Below are 15,480 nucleotides of genomic sequence, written 5' to 3' on the forward strand. Positions count from 1 at the left end.
TTGTTGTGTCAGAACTCAATTTGTGCTTCTATGTGAGTCAGATGTGAACCCAGAGGATGTGAAGTACTTGACATTTCCATTAGGCTGAACAGCAGAAACCCCTTTCTTTTTGGTGTGGCTGGTATCTAGCTTCGTGCTGAGAGTATCTTCACCATGCAACTTCGGAAAATGTAACTGAGCTTTTCAGGGTTTTGCTCTTTTCCTAAGTTTTTATTCCTTTTACAGCAGAACAAAAATATAAATATTGAAAAGAAAGAAAGGCTTAATTATTGATAATCTGTAAGTTGAGGGAGTCTCATGATTTCAAGCTTGACAAAAATGGGTAGATAATGTTTTTGCCTTGTATCCTGCATTGTGCTGCTCTACTTCCTCCTTCGCCTTCAAATGCACATCCCATGGTCTCCTAAGAGCCACATTTCCCAAGATATCAGAGTACCGAAATACACGGGCAGGTTTAGACTAACATTTGCAAAACAGTCCAACTCCCACTGAAATCAGTGATTAGCTGGAGTGAGGATTACAGGACTGGCTTTCTGGGCTTTCTCAAGGAAATATGTTCGTCTCTGTATGACAGTATTTATCTAATACATCACAAAACTGGATGGTAGTTAACATAGGGGTTTTTTCTTTGCTTTTGTGTTTATACAGATTATTGCTTACCAGCCCTATGGGAAGTCTGTGGATTGGTGGGCGTATGGAGTGCTGCTCTATGAGATGCTGGCTGGCCAGGTAAGAGTTACCATCTCGTGCTCGCTGTGACCTCCTCCTGCCTCTGCAGCTGCTCTGTTTCAAGGCTTCCTAAAGGGTTAGACCCTTAGGGGACAAGACTGGGGCCTTTCATACTGCCATTATCTCCTTGTACTCTTAACTGACTCCACATGCTTTCAAAGGCTTTAAGCTCTTTATATTGCACCCACATAATCAAGCACTGCCTTTCAATATGGCTTATTTGTACTGTAGTAGTGTTATAAATAGCCATCTTCACAATTGAATGGGAGACACTTGAGCGGAAAAATGCACGTGAAATGGAAGAAATGTCATTTAGTAGTTTGTAACCACAGAGAAACATAATAAGAGTGTGTGTATGCTCTGCATTGCAGTTAAGTCAGAAGAATACTGGTTTTGTATTGTATGTCCTAGGGGTAAAATATGGGTCTCGCCACTTGAAATACGCTGTTACAGACCCCTCATTCTGCACAGCTAAAGAATGCTGCTCTCTGAGTCACTCAAGTAGAAAAGCAACACAGTACTGCAGTAAATGGCAGATAACTACCAATTTTAAGGAATTCTGTTAGTCTTGATTTGGAAAAGATTTCTGCAATTGGCTTTCAATGCCAAAGGTATGCATTTAAGTTTAAAACATACATTTGAAACAAATGCCTTTAATATTTTCTCTACTAAATTCCAGCTGACATTTTAAAAGTTTGTAAAGGGTAACAATTGCAGTTGTTAATATTTATAGTCTGCATTGCAAATATTAGGCATCTGAACGCTTTTGAGAAAATAAGATTTACCATTAGCTGTCTTGTACAGTGCCCGTATCCTGTGGACTTACCCACGGGCACTTTCCTCGTCACCTATATTGAAAAATAAAATGCAGCCATTTCTTGTGATAGTCTCCCCTTCACAGAAGCAGAGTCTACAAACATGTCTTGTAAAACAAACTGGAGTTTAACTGGAATTAAGTGAGGAATGGATATACCTTAGCACAAGGTAATTTGACAGTTACAGTCTCCAGACTTCACCCTTTAAAGTATTTTGGCTGTCTGGTGCACAGTAGCTTTAAAAAATGGTTAAAGATGATCAGAAAAATAATCTTGCACACATTTAACTAACCTGGCTGCCATGCTGGGGGCAAAAATGAACTTTCCTCTTTGATTTGTACCTGAGACTGATAAACACCAAACTTCTGGGTCAGAATTTACCCAAGCTGCAGATGGCTGGGAGTTTGGCGTGTGTTCCTGGACAAGGACCACTGCTGGATCCTGATCTCCTTGGGCATCTCTGATTGACTAGAGGCAGGTTACTGGGCTTGATGCACCACACAAACCAATAAGTAACTTACCTGTGATTTATTTTCAACAGCCTCCATTTGATGGAGAAGACGAAGATGAACTTTTCCAGTCCATAATGGAGCATAATGTTTCCTATCCAAAATCACTGTCCAAAGAAGCTGTCTCCATCTGCAAGGGGGTGAGATAGATGCTTCTTTATCATTAAGTTCCTTTTTAACAATCTTTGTGAATAATTGAATTTGCCTGCCTTTGACATGGCGCTGTAGTATTTTTAAGTGCAACTTTCGTCAGGCTGTGCTAAGCTGCATTGTCCTGAAGTGCTCATCGCTTGGTGTTGCTGATAAGTATTCAGCTCTTCCTGCTGTGCCTGCTTGTTTTATGATAAGAACAAATGTCAGGATCAGTAGCTGCCAAATCCAAAGCAGAATTTATAAACAGGAGGATGATGTGAAACATCTCCACCCACCTTGCCTCTCAGCCCTTGGTAACACAACCCCAGTTTGCAAGGTGAGGAGATATCTCAGCTTTGATGGGTACCAGATACTCTAGTGAGTGTCCTCAGCCCAGCATGTCTAATAACAGCAAGAGTTAAAAGGGGCCATTTTAAAATGTAGGTAAAGATGAGCTTATGTGAAAATCCTGATCCAGTTGTAACCTCTGTGGCCTAAAATTTATCTTAGATTCTAAGTTAATTTAATTTTTTTTTAGGAAAAGAATAGATTTTACTTGAGGGGATTAGCTCAGTAGAAAAGAATTAATTTGACTTTCCCTTGACTCCATGTGATTCCTTAGAGTACTGTCAGTCTGCAGCTTTTCCAAACCACCATCTATAGAGCATTACTTTGATGTCTGTCTTACACTGATAAAATATCACTGCCCTTAGTGCCAGTTAATTTGGTATTTACTTTCCTCCTTTCCTTTGCAACCATTTATGAAGCATTGTATGTGAGCTGGATATTAATCCCTTAAGGAAAAATCATCAAGGAAAAGAAAAGCTGTTTAGAACAACAAGGTAAAAGGAAAGACCACTCTAATTTTGGAGTCTGTCCCAGTGTAGATGTGCTGGCCAACAAAAATAAAACGTGATATGTTTTTGTAAAGTACATGCAGATTGATGCCTTGTCGTGAAAATCATATATTCGGTCAACGCAGTTTGAACTTGATCTAATTACTGTGTTTTCAGCTCTCCTGCTTGCTGCTGTTCTGCTAGACACTTATGCAAAGAGAGGTCAGAAAGCTGAAATTGCATTGCACTGCTAGGTTTAAGGTCAAGTCTCTGTGATCATAATACATTCATCCTCTGTATTAAACTAACAAATTAATTCCGGATTTCAATGAGCATTATACCCGAGCCAAGAAGTCAATATGAGAAGGCTTCTGAACCTTGTAGTTAGCAGTAGCTCAGTAATCCTGGGCCTGTGCATCATTGGGCAAGATGAACATGCCCACTGTGCTCTTGAAGTTGAATTGTCTGCTTGACAACTGTTCTACTGATTCAGAGTTCGTTAGGTTTGGTAAACACAGTAACTTTGGAACAGGATTAAAACTGCTAGAATTGTTATTAACGTTTTCTTATATCCCCCACTGATAAAGCAAAGGGTTTAGAGAAGGTAACTGAAATGGGAAAGTTGCTGTTAAGCTTGAAGCAGGATGTGGTTCCTGGCCCAGTGCACAGCCAACTTGCCAACGTCTGCTTAGAGTTGCTTTTATTTCAGGTTCAGAATTGGAATCTGATCAACTCAACATTTGGAGGGAGACTAAAGTGGTACAGCTGAGGTTTTAAAAAGATGTATTGAGGTATCACTCCCAGCAGAATGTTAATCACATATAATTTGTCAAAGAGCTTTGAAAAATCCACACAGTATTGGAACTGAGAGTTGAGGGCCACATTGCTCAATTCCTAATGTACATATCAATTGAAAAGATTTTGAGGAGCTTGTGAATTGGAGAGCGTATTACTGTTTCCAAGCATGCAATGCTGGTGAGTTTGGGTTGTTGTTTTTTTTCCCCAAGTCTGCTTAATCTATGCAACTGGGTATAGCATTGACCAAGACATCATTAAGGATGCAAGGGAGGAAACGCAGATTAGATATTGTCAGCTGGTTGCCAAGAAATTGTAGGCTCTGTAATGAGATGTCTTGAACAAGCCCAGAAAAATGAAAGGAGGGGGTTGTACTTCATATAGCTTTAGTATATTGGAATTTATTAAGTTTAATTGATTGTTGGGGTAAGGCAGAAGCTGTTCTGGAGATTTATAAGATTCAACTGAAAGACCAAAAGCAAAATTCAGAAGTAAGTTGTGAACTAATAGGATGGCAGTGTGCCCTGGCACCGCCTGCCCACCCACACCTGCAGCGGCAACCCCTGCCGAGTGGGAAGAAGTTGTCCAGTGCAACCCTTAATTTTGCTGCTGATGTGCTGTCTCCAGTAATCAAACAAGAAAACTAATCTTCAAAAAATGCATTCTAGCTTTTCAAAACAATTTTGTTAGCAACTTGCATCTTCAGGAGAGGAGCAAGAACATTGCAATCTGGGGAGAGTCTGTCTCACTTTCATTGCAGCATTAAATTTAGTCATTTGGTGTTTTCTTCCTCATAGCTAATGACTAAACATCCCGCAAAACGCCTTGGGTGTGGCCTTGAAGGTGAAAGAGACATCAGGGAACATGCTTTCTTCAGGAGAATTGACTGGGAAAAACTGGAAAGCAGAGAGATTCAGCCACCTTTCAAACCTAAAGTGGTGAGTGAGATGCCAAGTACTTCCCTCGCTAAATGTGTCTGCAGTCATGCCTTCCTGAGGGGTGAGATTAATGCTGGCTTGATGGTGCTGCAAATCTAGGACACTTCTAAAATAAGGCAATTTGATTATGGCAGACCAATCTGTAAATCTGCTAATGTTTTGGCACCCTGTAGCATAACCCAGTGTACTTTGTTCCTTGCAAAAAAAGTCTCTCAGTGGTTTGAGTCTTGACTTCGACGGTCATACACTGCAGGAGAAGTTGAGAACAGGAAAACTGGCATATTCACATCAGCCCCTTGAGATGTGATAAATGCAGTTTCCGACTATCTCCCTGAACAGCATCTGAAGTCAATGATTAAAGGAGTCTGAATTACTGGGGTGAGTTGCCTCCACGGTGGGCTGCACACCACAGGGGGGCTTTATTCCCCATTCTCCAGTGACAGAACCCACATCTGCCGAGTTTGTAAGAATAATCCCTGATTTGCTTTTAATTTTATTACTGGTTTACACACATGTATCTGTAGCATTTTAGAAATCCAAACAAGTGAAAGATGTTCTTACCATGAGAACTGTTAGCGTAATAGAATTTGAAAAGCTGTATTTGTTGATACAGAATTTCTTTCAGCATGTGCTGTGCTTCATTGACAGGCAAAGGAAAGTATTTGCACAGAAGAGTAGAAGCTTTCAGGAACAGCTGTATATTGTTATGTCCTGACACTGAATCTTTCTTCTTTAACATTTTTTTGTTTCAACTGAGGTGCGTAGCTGGCTGTAGCATGCAGGTGTAGGATCACTGATCTGTACACTGATTTATTTACCAATACAGCCATGCTAGTGGTATCACAAACTGATGATCAGAGGGAGGCCACTACCCGATGGCAGAACATATTCCTCTCTTTTTGTGTGCAAATGACTTTTTCACGTCACCAGGAGGGGAGTTGCATGCCGAGAAGAGTGGTTTGTGCTAGGGGAGATCACCCTTTTCATATGGTGTGGATTTTGAATGCAAGGAGGGGTGTAACTAAGTAAAGAGCATGCGTGGTCTGCCAACCCCACCCAGCCAGTCCCAGGGCTGTCTGTCGGAAGGGGAGCTGCACCTCTTTAAAGCATTTTTTTATGGAAGATTTTCATTAGATGCCTCTTGGGTCAAATTTAAAGCTGATCGTAAAGCCAGTCTACCTTCATACCTGTTAGTTTTATTAGCTGAGGAGCTGAGTGCTTAGACTCTTCTTGAAGTTAAAAGTCACACAAGCATGAAGGTACTAGAAGCTTGAGGTATGGTCTGGTTCCATCATAGCACATTTTGTGGGAGATCCTGGCTCCTATTTTGCGCAGCTGTGCTCTATCTCTCTAGTTATCATGACCTGTTTTGTTTATACAGGCTGCTATTAAAATACTACCAATGCATATTCACATGGAGCCTAACTTTCCCAGGTTAAAATAATTTAAAATTCAAGTCTAATATTCACGTACTCTCTGTATAACTCATTTACTGTGATTGCTTATTCTATTTAGATGGATTCTAGAAAGTAAAAAACACATAACCCTTAATTTGTTTGAAGATGTGGATGTATTTATAGGCTTTGTTTGGGGTGGGTTTTTTTCAGAAAACCTTTCTAGGAGCATCTTCTCTAGGAAGCGTGTTGCTGCAGGAATAATCCTGCCACTTTTGCGCACAGGCATGGTTCTCACTTCAACACGGAGCTGCAGATTTGGGGTCAGCAGTTGATCGGTTTAAATAATGTGTTCCCTTCCAGATTGATGTTTCACGGGCTATAGGCATGGACTGATTATTTGGCCAGGACATTTTACTCGTATTTGTGAGTTTAGGAGTTCCAGGAGTCCCATGTTTTCAGCAGTGCTACTCTTTAATGTGAAGACAAATACATAAACATTTGCACCCCAAAAATACCTGAATTTTACATGAGTTATTTCTCAGCCTCTACTAGTAGTGAGAGGCTTAATGGAGTCACAGACTTTTGTTTCCCCTTCCTACGGAAAAAAAAAAAAAAAGAAGAAGAAAAGAAAAACAATAACACATAATTTTGTGGAAGAATGAAGCCTATCTGTAGTCTTCCCTGTACAAACAGCCCTTTTGTTCCTGCTCTGAGTTGACTGTTCTGCCGCTAAATAAATTTGACTGTTAATTTGGACACACATCAACTTTCATTGCAATGACAGAGAGTTTTCCCCATGTCAAAGTTCCGCTCTGTCCGTTCTTGTTCTCCAGAGATTCTGTACCAAAATGCATTGGCTTCAGTGGGCACCAGGGTATTCGGTGAGTGCAGAACCCCGGTTGACAAAAGCAGACTACCATTAGCCTTTAACCCCTCGAAGTGTCCCTCTGCTTGTGTTCTTCCGAGACTGAACAAGTGTCCTTCTGCAAACACTGTGGCCCAGTACCTGAGCATGCGTTTTTCATCTGAAATATAAACCAATGTAAAGCCATATTGTACCCTTTCCAAGTTATCCTGTAAGCTTGAAGATAACAGCGCAATGTTATCCTCTAAATCCACATGTAGATATGTTGTAAGGATGAATAGAGAGGGAAGCATCAGGGACAACAGGAAGAAACATTCAGTGCCTGTATCATACAACCATGCTTTGTTCAAAGATCTGTTACAGTAGGTAGTTTTGAGATAAGCAGCTATACCAGTTTCCTTTAGACCTCTCCACAATATTCAGTGCCTAATTTTCTTCAAATATGCGGTTTTTTTCCTGCACCCAAGCTAATTTTGTTCTGGTCCCACTTTCACGCTTTTTAACTTGCCTCTAATCATACTTCCCTGCCTTCCAAGTGTTTTCTGCATTACTCAAAACTCCTTTTCGCAAAACTGATTTCTTTTGTTTTCTGTTCTGAATGAGTTGTGTTCAGCGTGCAGCTATATATAACCACCCTTCTCGGCTGGGCTTCGCCAGACAACATGGCTCTTCTCTTAGACTGGCTCTTAGACAAAAGGAGGAGGAAACCAGTGATAGCAGGTTTTGTAATGAGGACCTGTTCCCAGGATGCACTCCCTGCCCCAGCTCCCTCCTGCAGTCCCCAGGACTGGAACTCTGCTCTCAGTTATGAATTTACAAGAGTTTGTAGGATATACAGTGAAGAATCAAAGCATATAAATTAATTTCCTTAAGCTTTCTGTAGATCATGAAGGAAACAGAGACTAACACAAAAATTTTACATCGTAAAGGTTTTAAAAAGAATGAAGTGACTTGACAGATAAAGTATCTTTTGCCAATACGTATCCATAAAAATATTTTCTTTGTACTTTTTTATCCCAGTAATTCTGAACACTTAAGCCTCTTTACTGTGTCACCTCATGCTGATGGAGGGAAACTTTTCTGACTCTTTTTTCATCAAAATTCACCTATTAAAACCTCTCTGCATAGAATTTTTTGTTAAAATATCTGAAAAGAAAATTTTCTCTTAACTGTTCATAAGAAATGAGGGAAAGTCTTGCATGTATCCTGAAAAATTTGCAAAAAGCTGTAACTGCAAATGTATTGCTGATTTTTTCAGCCTTTTTTCTGTTTTTCTTTTTTTCTTGCAGTGTGGCAAAGGTGCCGAAAACTTCGATAAATTCTTTACACGAGGACAGCCGGTGTTAACACCTCCAGATCAGCTGGTCATCGCTAACATAGACCAAACAGATTTTGAAGGGTTCTCTTACGTCAACCCCCAGTTTGTACACCCTCTTTTAGAAAATGTAGCATGAAATGGCAGAACAGGAACAAATTCCACTGTGGGGAATGGTCCTCAACCCTACAATTTTTAGGCCTTTGCCTTGTTGATTCCATTTGGGCCTGGAAATTGTAGGGTTACAAAGTGTAAGATGGAGGAAAGGCCACTTATTCAGGATTTTGGCTTTGCAACAGCGATGTTGTCTTAATGGGAAATAAATCAGTATACAGTGCCCACTTATTCTACAAGAAGTCACCACTGACTTGTCTAAACTTACCCAGTTTTTGGTACGTTACATATTTTTGTAACTTCCCACTGTCCTTTTGCTCCCTTTTCCACTCTGCTGTGTTAGAAATAACCTAACATATGGTCTGAAAAAAAGAAAAAAATCAACCTCAAATATTTAGTCCTTCGGTGCGGATGCTGGGAGACAGTAGCACTCGGTCCCAAGGAACCGCTCCTCCCGGTGACTTCGGGGAGATCAGCAGCACAAGAGACTGAAACGGCGGCCGCACTGGGGAGGAGAGGCATGGCAAAAAAGTTGTTGGAAGTAGTTGTTTCAAAAATATGACAGAAACAAGTTGGGAGTAGGTGGGAGGGGGGATAAAATCAAATTGGGCCCCTAGGCTTCGTGAACCAACCCTGTAAGCAACACCAAGTTTAAACACATTTCAGCGGTGGCCAGATCTCTAGGATCTTGCTAAGTAGCATGTGATAAGCTCAAGGGTGAAATTTTGTCTTTAATAATAATAATAATAATAGTAATAATTTTAATAATATTTTTGTGAATTTTAATCTCCATGAGATTATTCTGTGATCCAGGGTGCCATTGTTTGTTCAGTTAATTTAATTCACACCACTCCTCAAGTTTACTGTTAACCAGTTCTAATACCAATATTTTACTATGAAATTTGTTAACCTGGAATGTAAAACAAAGCTATAATCCCTTAAATCTTATATACATGTGTTTATTTATAGTCTGCAGTATAGGGCAGTAAGTCAAAGGAAGCATTATGTGTACTAAATTAACAAAATGTGCAGCCCCAAGTGACTTCCTGATTTCTCCAGAATAACTCATGAAAATCAAGTGAGATTTAGTCTTAAAATAATCCATTTTAATTCAGAAAACTTGGGGCTGTAGAATAATCAAGACTGAAAGAAGAAGCACCTAAAACTTGTTTTATTGATAGAATGGAATTTAACACATTTTACATATGCTTCATGCAATGAATTTTGCATGTTTAGTAATAACTCTTAATAATAAGGGTTCATAAAATAAGCAGATCTATGTTATTGACATAATCGTATCAAGCATAAAGAGTATTACAAAAATTTTATAAAACAAATTGTGCTTTATTTGTGAAGGTTCTTGTTCTGAATGACATAATTTAGATTTAGCTAAATGTTTTATTGCTACTGTTTTGGTTTTTACTTTAGGTTTTGGATATTGTTAATAACTTAGGGTATAATCTCTTTTTTTAAAAGTAGATCTACTTTTAAACAATAATTGCTACCTGCAGGTTTTATACGAGGTTCAATTAGGCTTTCATTTCATGTCTGCTTATTACTTACAGGGAAGGAAATAGACTTTATTTGCAATTACGAACACTGTAATTAATGCAATCTTCTCCTCTCCTATCATTTAGATAAAAAATTTTGATATTTCCTCTTACAACTTACCAGAAGATATTAATTCAAATATCAGTAAATATTTTGTGCATATTTTTGGTTTGTTACAGCATGTAAAATAGTAGTCAGTGCGTTTTCCTTTTTTTTTTCCCTTCTGCCTTGTTAATGTTAGCAGCCATAGGCACTTTTTGTTTGTCAGATGTGCATGATGATGCCCGGAGCATGATGTTGCTGCATGCAGACTGATTACAATTTTTCAAGCATGTAAACATATTCAAGAAGTAAGATATTTGCCATAAAAGACTTAAATTTATACTAGAACATGTAACGGGGGGGGTGGGAGGGGAATCTACTTTCTAATCATCTTTTATGACGATAAAACATGGAACCTGTGCCAAAGATTCTGTTAGGAGGACCCGGCCCTGCCGGTCAGTAGCCAGGTGGACGGGTTTGACTCACGGGGGTGACCCGTGCTGGAGTGGGACAGGTTTTGAGTGAAACACGATTGGAAGCAAACGGCAATGGTGCCGTGCTTCTGCACCCGTGGTGCCCTCAGAAGCCGTATTTTTGGTGCCTGGAAGGCGCAATTTGCAACACTCCAGCGGTTCTGATTTCTCCCCACTCCTAGTCCTCCCGCAGCCCCAGCTCTGAGCAAGGAGCATCTCCCGGGTAAGAGAGAGCAGGCTTTAATGGGCAAACTGGTCCCTTCTGAAGTGTGGGAAAACACACCACTAACGAGGGCATTGACCAGCTAACGAGAACTCAGATTGTTGCCTGAATAAACAGAACTCACAGTTTTTAAAACGTTTTAAGAGTAAAATTTTTAAACCATTCTGTGTCAAATATATTATCAGCCAAGTCCAGGAGTTCATTTTCTTATTTGTATATTATATACTTTAAAAATTGTGGTATTCACCTAAAGCGTGTGGACTAGTGCAGCATTCATGGCTATTTATGTTTTTTCTGAATATTATTGGCCTGCGATAGTGCAGGAGAATCTGAGCATCATGCGTAATAGATTAATTCAACAGATTTCTGAGGCTCACATGTTGGATCAATAAGGGGCTCTCAAGTAAGTCAGTCTGCCGAGAGGCGGCATTACATGTGCTTTAAGAATGTGAAGTGAAAAAGAGACTTGAAAAAGGAAAATAGAGGGAGAAATACCAGCATGCAAGGTTTTGACGTAAGAAAAGCGGTGCAGGGGCAGAGCGGAACCAAGGCAGAAGCAGGCGGGAGGTCCCACGGGCAGGCGTTCCCAAGCAGTTCTGGTTCTCCTGATGAAATACGAATCGTACAGGGAAGTCCCGTTGTGAGCGGCTGTTGCTGGCACAGCTGTGACGGTCAGTACTGTTCACACCAGAGCGCGGCATTAAAGAGCTGGTCCGACATCTGGACAGAGCTGCTCGTTTTCTGGCTGCCTCTCACAATGAGTTTCTTGGGCACTTGCCTTTGCCCCCCAGTTTTTCTGACATAGAAGCAGAAATTCCTCTTTAACGTTGTTACCTCAAATTCCTGGGCTTGCGACACCTCGCGTCATCTCCTCTTGGTGTCTGTCACTCGTACAAAAAAGTACTGATGGATCCTGCAGGAGCAAGGCAGGGCTGTATAAAGCAGGGGTTGAATATTTGTGCTGCTCCTCACTGCTCTGCCAGGCGCACGCGCACATGAACGCTCGCGCTTGGCCCGTCCCTTTAATGAGAACTCCAGGTGGCTTGTTTGTCATCCAGAAATTTATAATGGCAATTAAAACCTTAAGTATCCAGCAAGCATTTTAATACCTTTTTAAATACAGATGTTATTTATATAATATTTTTCACAAGATTTTGTTTTCTAGAGAACATGTATCAACAGAGGGAGGGGCATTAGAACTGCTTTTCTTTCCCTTGTGTTCAATAGCAACCATAATCTGGACACTCACATTACCACAAAGATTTCTAAAATATTGAAAATTACAGTGCGCTGAAGCTGGGGCAGAAGTTCTGGGAGCCGTGTTTCCATCCCACGTGCACCTGAGTCCCGAGGGGCTCTGGTGCAGCCCCGTTCCTGCTGCGGGAAGCACAGGTTTGCCACGTAAAGCTTCTAAGCTGTTTTCAGGGATTAAATGGGACTTAACTGGCTCCTAGGCAAATTTCTTCATTATTTGGGCATCTTTATTCACCTTCAAGTCCCCACAGCGGGGTGGTGGGTTTCCAGGACAGCCACTTCGCCCGCCAGCCGGTCCCGGTGCTCCTAGCAAGGATTGCACGTTCCCGTAATAAAATGCTCTCCCTTAATCCAATTTAGAGGAGAAATGCAATTTAGCTTTCTGATCCTTCATTCTTTCCAGAAATACAATTGCATTTCCTTTTACAAACTGAAGAAAGTTCTTCTGGAAATCAGCTGTTAGCTTAAAAGAAACTCATCGTATCTAAATGCTGGTGGCCTTTGAAATCCATTCTGTCTTTTGAGGTGAATTCAATTGAATAATGCTGTGCTCCTGTGAAGTTAATAAGGTCAAGTAAGAGAAGAATTTGTCTTCTAGCCAGAAAGACGATGTATCCAAGGCATTGAGGGGTGCCGCTTGCAAAGTCTGTTTTCCCAGCCTGTGCATCCAGATGCAATCCCAGTTAAATGCCACAGGAGACACAGGCAGTTGGCAGAGGGGGAAGAGGCTCCTTATTAAGCAAAACACAATATTGGAAATAAGAATAATCCAGTGATAAAGTAGATATGAGTAGAAGGCATATTTACAGTATTGAGTTTACAGTGGGCTTTCGGACCTGCCACAAAACTTCTGGAATTATTTAATGTGATTTTCAGTTCTTTTAGTCATTAGCATTAATTGTTTTACATAGGTTTTTTCTCTGCTGACGTGAGCGTCGGCTGTAGGCGACGTGTTGTCCGTGCACTGTTCAGTAGGCAGGCACTGAGCTGCAAAGCCGCAGACAAGCTAAAGCACTTTTTTCCTCAGCTCCACACTCGTAGATGGGATCTGAAATAGTTCAAAATAAATAAGAATTGACTCCATAAATATGTATGATTTCATACCAGCCAGTAACCGTGCCAGTAACGACTGGTAATTAAATAGCCTTATAATGAATAATCACCGTGCACTGTAGCCCTCCTGTTCCTAGGAAAACCTTGAGAGAGAGGGCGAGTTCTTAACCTCTCTGCCTCAGTTACCTCATCTGTAAAATGGGGATAATAATACTTACTGACCTCACGGGGAGGTGTGAGGACTTCTTAGTTAATGTTTCTAATACACTTTTAACCTGAAAAGTGTTGTGTAAGTATTATTATAATTTTTAATATTAAATCAGCTTATTCGATTCCCGTGGTATTGCTGGATATACCATGCTATTTCTACTTTTTTATAGAACTTTAGTAATTCTGCTGAAACCGTTTAAAGAGGAAATAAAATCAGATCTGATACGTTTCTTACAGAATCTGTATCCAGCTTTTGTTAACTGGAGTCGGGGTGTGGTGGGGAGTGATGCTTGCTGGTTGTGCAGGTCAGCCGCACTTACCTCTTTTCCTGAGATTTCTGTGTGCAATTAAAAATTCCATGTAAATGGAAGTCTTAGCAGAACTGATTATTGTAGGGTGGGATTCCCTATGGGTAAATAAAGTCAGCACAGCTATTTTCTAGCAATGTTTATACTGACTCCTGCTGAAGGGGAGGCGATGTTCTTTATGCAGCTGGTCCGTCCACAGCAGGTTTATCGCGCTGATATTTTAATGTGTTCCTGTGTCGTGTATCTTCATGCTTTGCTTTTCCTTGTGTGTGATGCCATAGTTCAAATTTATAAGAAAACTGCCCTAGCAGCTATGATTTTTCTTCCATTGATGTCAGTTGACTGAAAAAAAAAAAAAGAGCAGTCTATTAATTTTAAGCAGTGACGTGCAGGAGGAGCAGCAGCAGCGCTGAGAGCTGGCCCTGGCCCGCTCCCATCGCGGCTCGTTCCTCACTGCGGGATTCATGGGAGGGTCTACAGGTGATGTGACATTCATTTGATACTCGTAAATTAGTGACAGGAACGTTCTAACAGAAAGCGAAATTATATTTCTGATCTTTACAAACCTTTTGCTGAGAACTCTTTGAATTGTTTTTATTTTCCTTCTGGTCGAACCCTGAGAAGCAACGCTGCCGATGGCTCCGTCCTTCCAGCGGTTTGGCCTTCCCGCGCGCCCGCTGCGTGCTCAGAGCTCACCGAGTGCTTGGCTTTACTGGGGCCGATGCTGCGGCATCCGGCACCCGGCCGCACCGAGCCCGTAAGCCCCAGTTCAGCAACAGCATCGAGTTGGTGCTCGCGCCGCTGCCGTTCAGCAGAGCATGGACCCTGGGTTTCCAGCATCCCGGAGTGGTCCGGAGAGCTTGCACACTCGCATGCCTTGCTGACTTGGGGTGGAACAGAACATTCTTGCCAGTCATAACCCAGATTTAATTGGCGGCTTGTTCCCAATGAAGCCTTTCGTTTGTTCTCTCATTAAAATGAATATAAGAAAAATAATTTCAACAAAATGAAGCTTGTTGGCTCTTTAAAAAACATGCGATACCCAACACACATATGATTTTGCATGACAATACAGAGCACACCTGAAACTTTCTAAATTATTGCATGTTACTTTAATGTTATCTTTTTTAAAACAAGAAGTAATCCCACCTTGAACTCATTCATATTTTTAATATTATTTTAACTCCCAAATTTTATATTTATAAAGAGGAGAACATTATTTATTTTCTTATCATTTATCTGCAAGATGCTACCAGAAAATTTGGAGAGGCCATCCATTAAAAAAAAAAGGAAAAAAAAATTCATTGGAAGTATAGTGGGCAAGACTGATGTATAAATTACAGCATCTTTTTTTTTCTTAATTCTCAATATCTTCAGTCTTTGTTTGCATGAAATGCTTTTGTTAAATATTAATTGTAGTTTCACAGCCAGTGTGTATGAATAAAAATTACTGATCATTACCTTTGTGAGAGTTGGGTCTGCCTCTATGAAATTCCGTTTTAAAATTCGCTCTGCAAAGCCCGGAGGCTGCAGAGATTACGGCGTGGTCGGCCGCAGAGGTGGCCCGGATCCAGACCTTGATTCGCCGTTCAAACACAGCATTTTAACCTGGGCCCTTTTTAAATTCCTGTTAGTAAATCAAGATAAAAAAGAGGCTTAACTGGGGAAAGGAGATGCGTGTAAGAGGATTTTTGCATGCCGATGGGTGAGCGGGCGGCTCTTGGAGCCAGGAGGTCCCTCACTCGCTGGGCTCAGCAGCTCTGAGCTGCTGCAGGCCTGGACGCCACGGGGAAAAACAGCCCCGGCGCGAAGCCAGGTCTCAGGTTGGAGGGTCTGCTTCAGAGCTTGAGATGAGGCTTGCTGGTGGAGGGATGTGCCCTCGTTCTTAGCTGTTAGACCCCAAGAAAACTCAAAACTTCAC

The 15,480-nt window shown here is 41.0% G+C and overlaps 1 protein-coding gene across 2 annotated transcripts in view; it reads left to right on the forward strand.

Moving 5' to 3' along the window:
- The window catches only part of PRKCA (protein kinase C alpha), a 157,453-nt gene extending 142,434 nt beyond the window's left edge, over positions 1-15,019 (forward strand). For both annotated transcript variants that reach the window (XM_086762171.1, XM_086762172.1), the window contains 4 exons: positions 649-729; positions 2,086-2,193; positions 4,614-4,754; positions 8,306-15,019. In XM_086762171.1, coding sequence (XP_086618297.1) covers positions 649-729; positions 2,086-2,193; positions 4,614-4,754; positions 8,306-8,470 — 495 coding nt within the window. In that variant the 3' untranslated portion in view covers positions 8,471-15,019. The remainder of the gene's footprint in view (positions 1-648; positions 730-2,085; positions 2,194-4,613; positions 4,755-8,305) is intronic.
- The last annotated feature ends 461 nt before the right edge of the window (positions 15,020-15,480 follow it).

Source organism: Chlamydotis macqueenii, chromosome 18 (assembly GCF_036417535.1).
Source record: "Chlamydotis macqueenii isolate bChlMac1 chromosome 18, bChlMac1.mat, whole genome shotgun sequence".
In the NCBI taxonomy this organism is placed as follows: Eukaryota; Metazoa; Chordata; class Aves; order Otidiformes; family Otididae; genus Chlamydotis; species Chlamydotis macqueenii.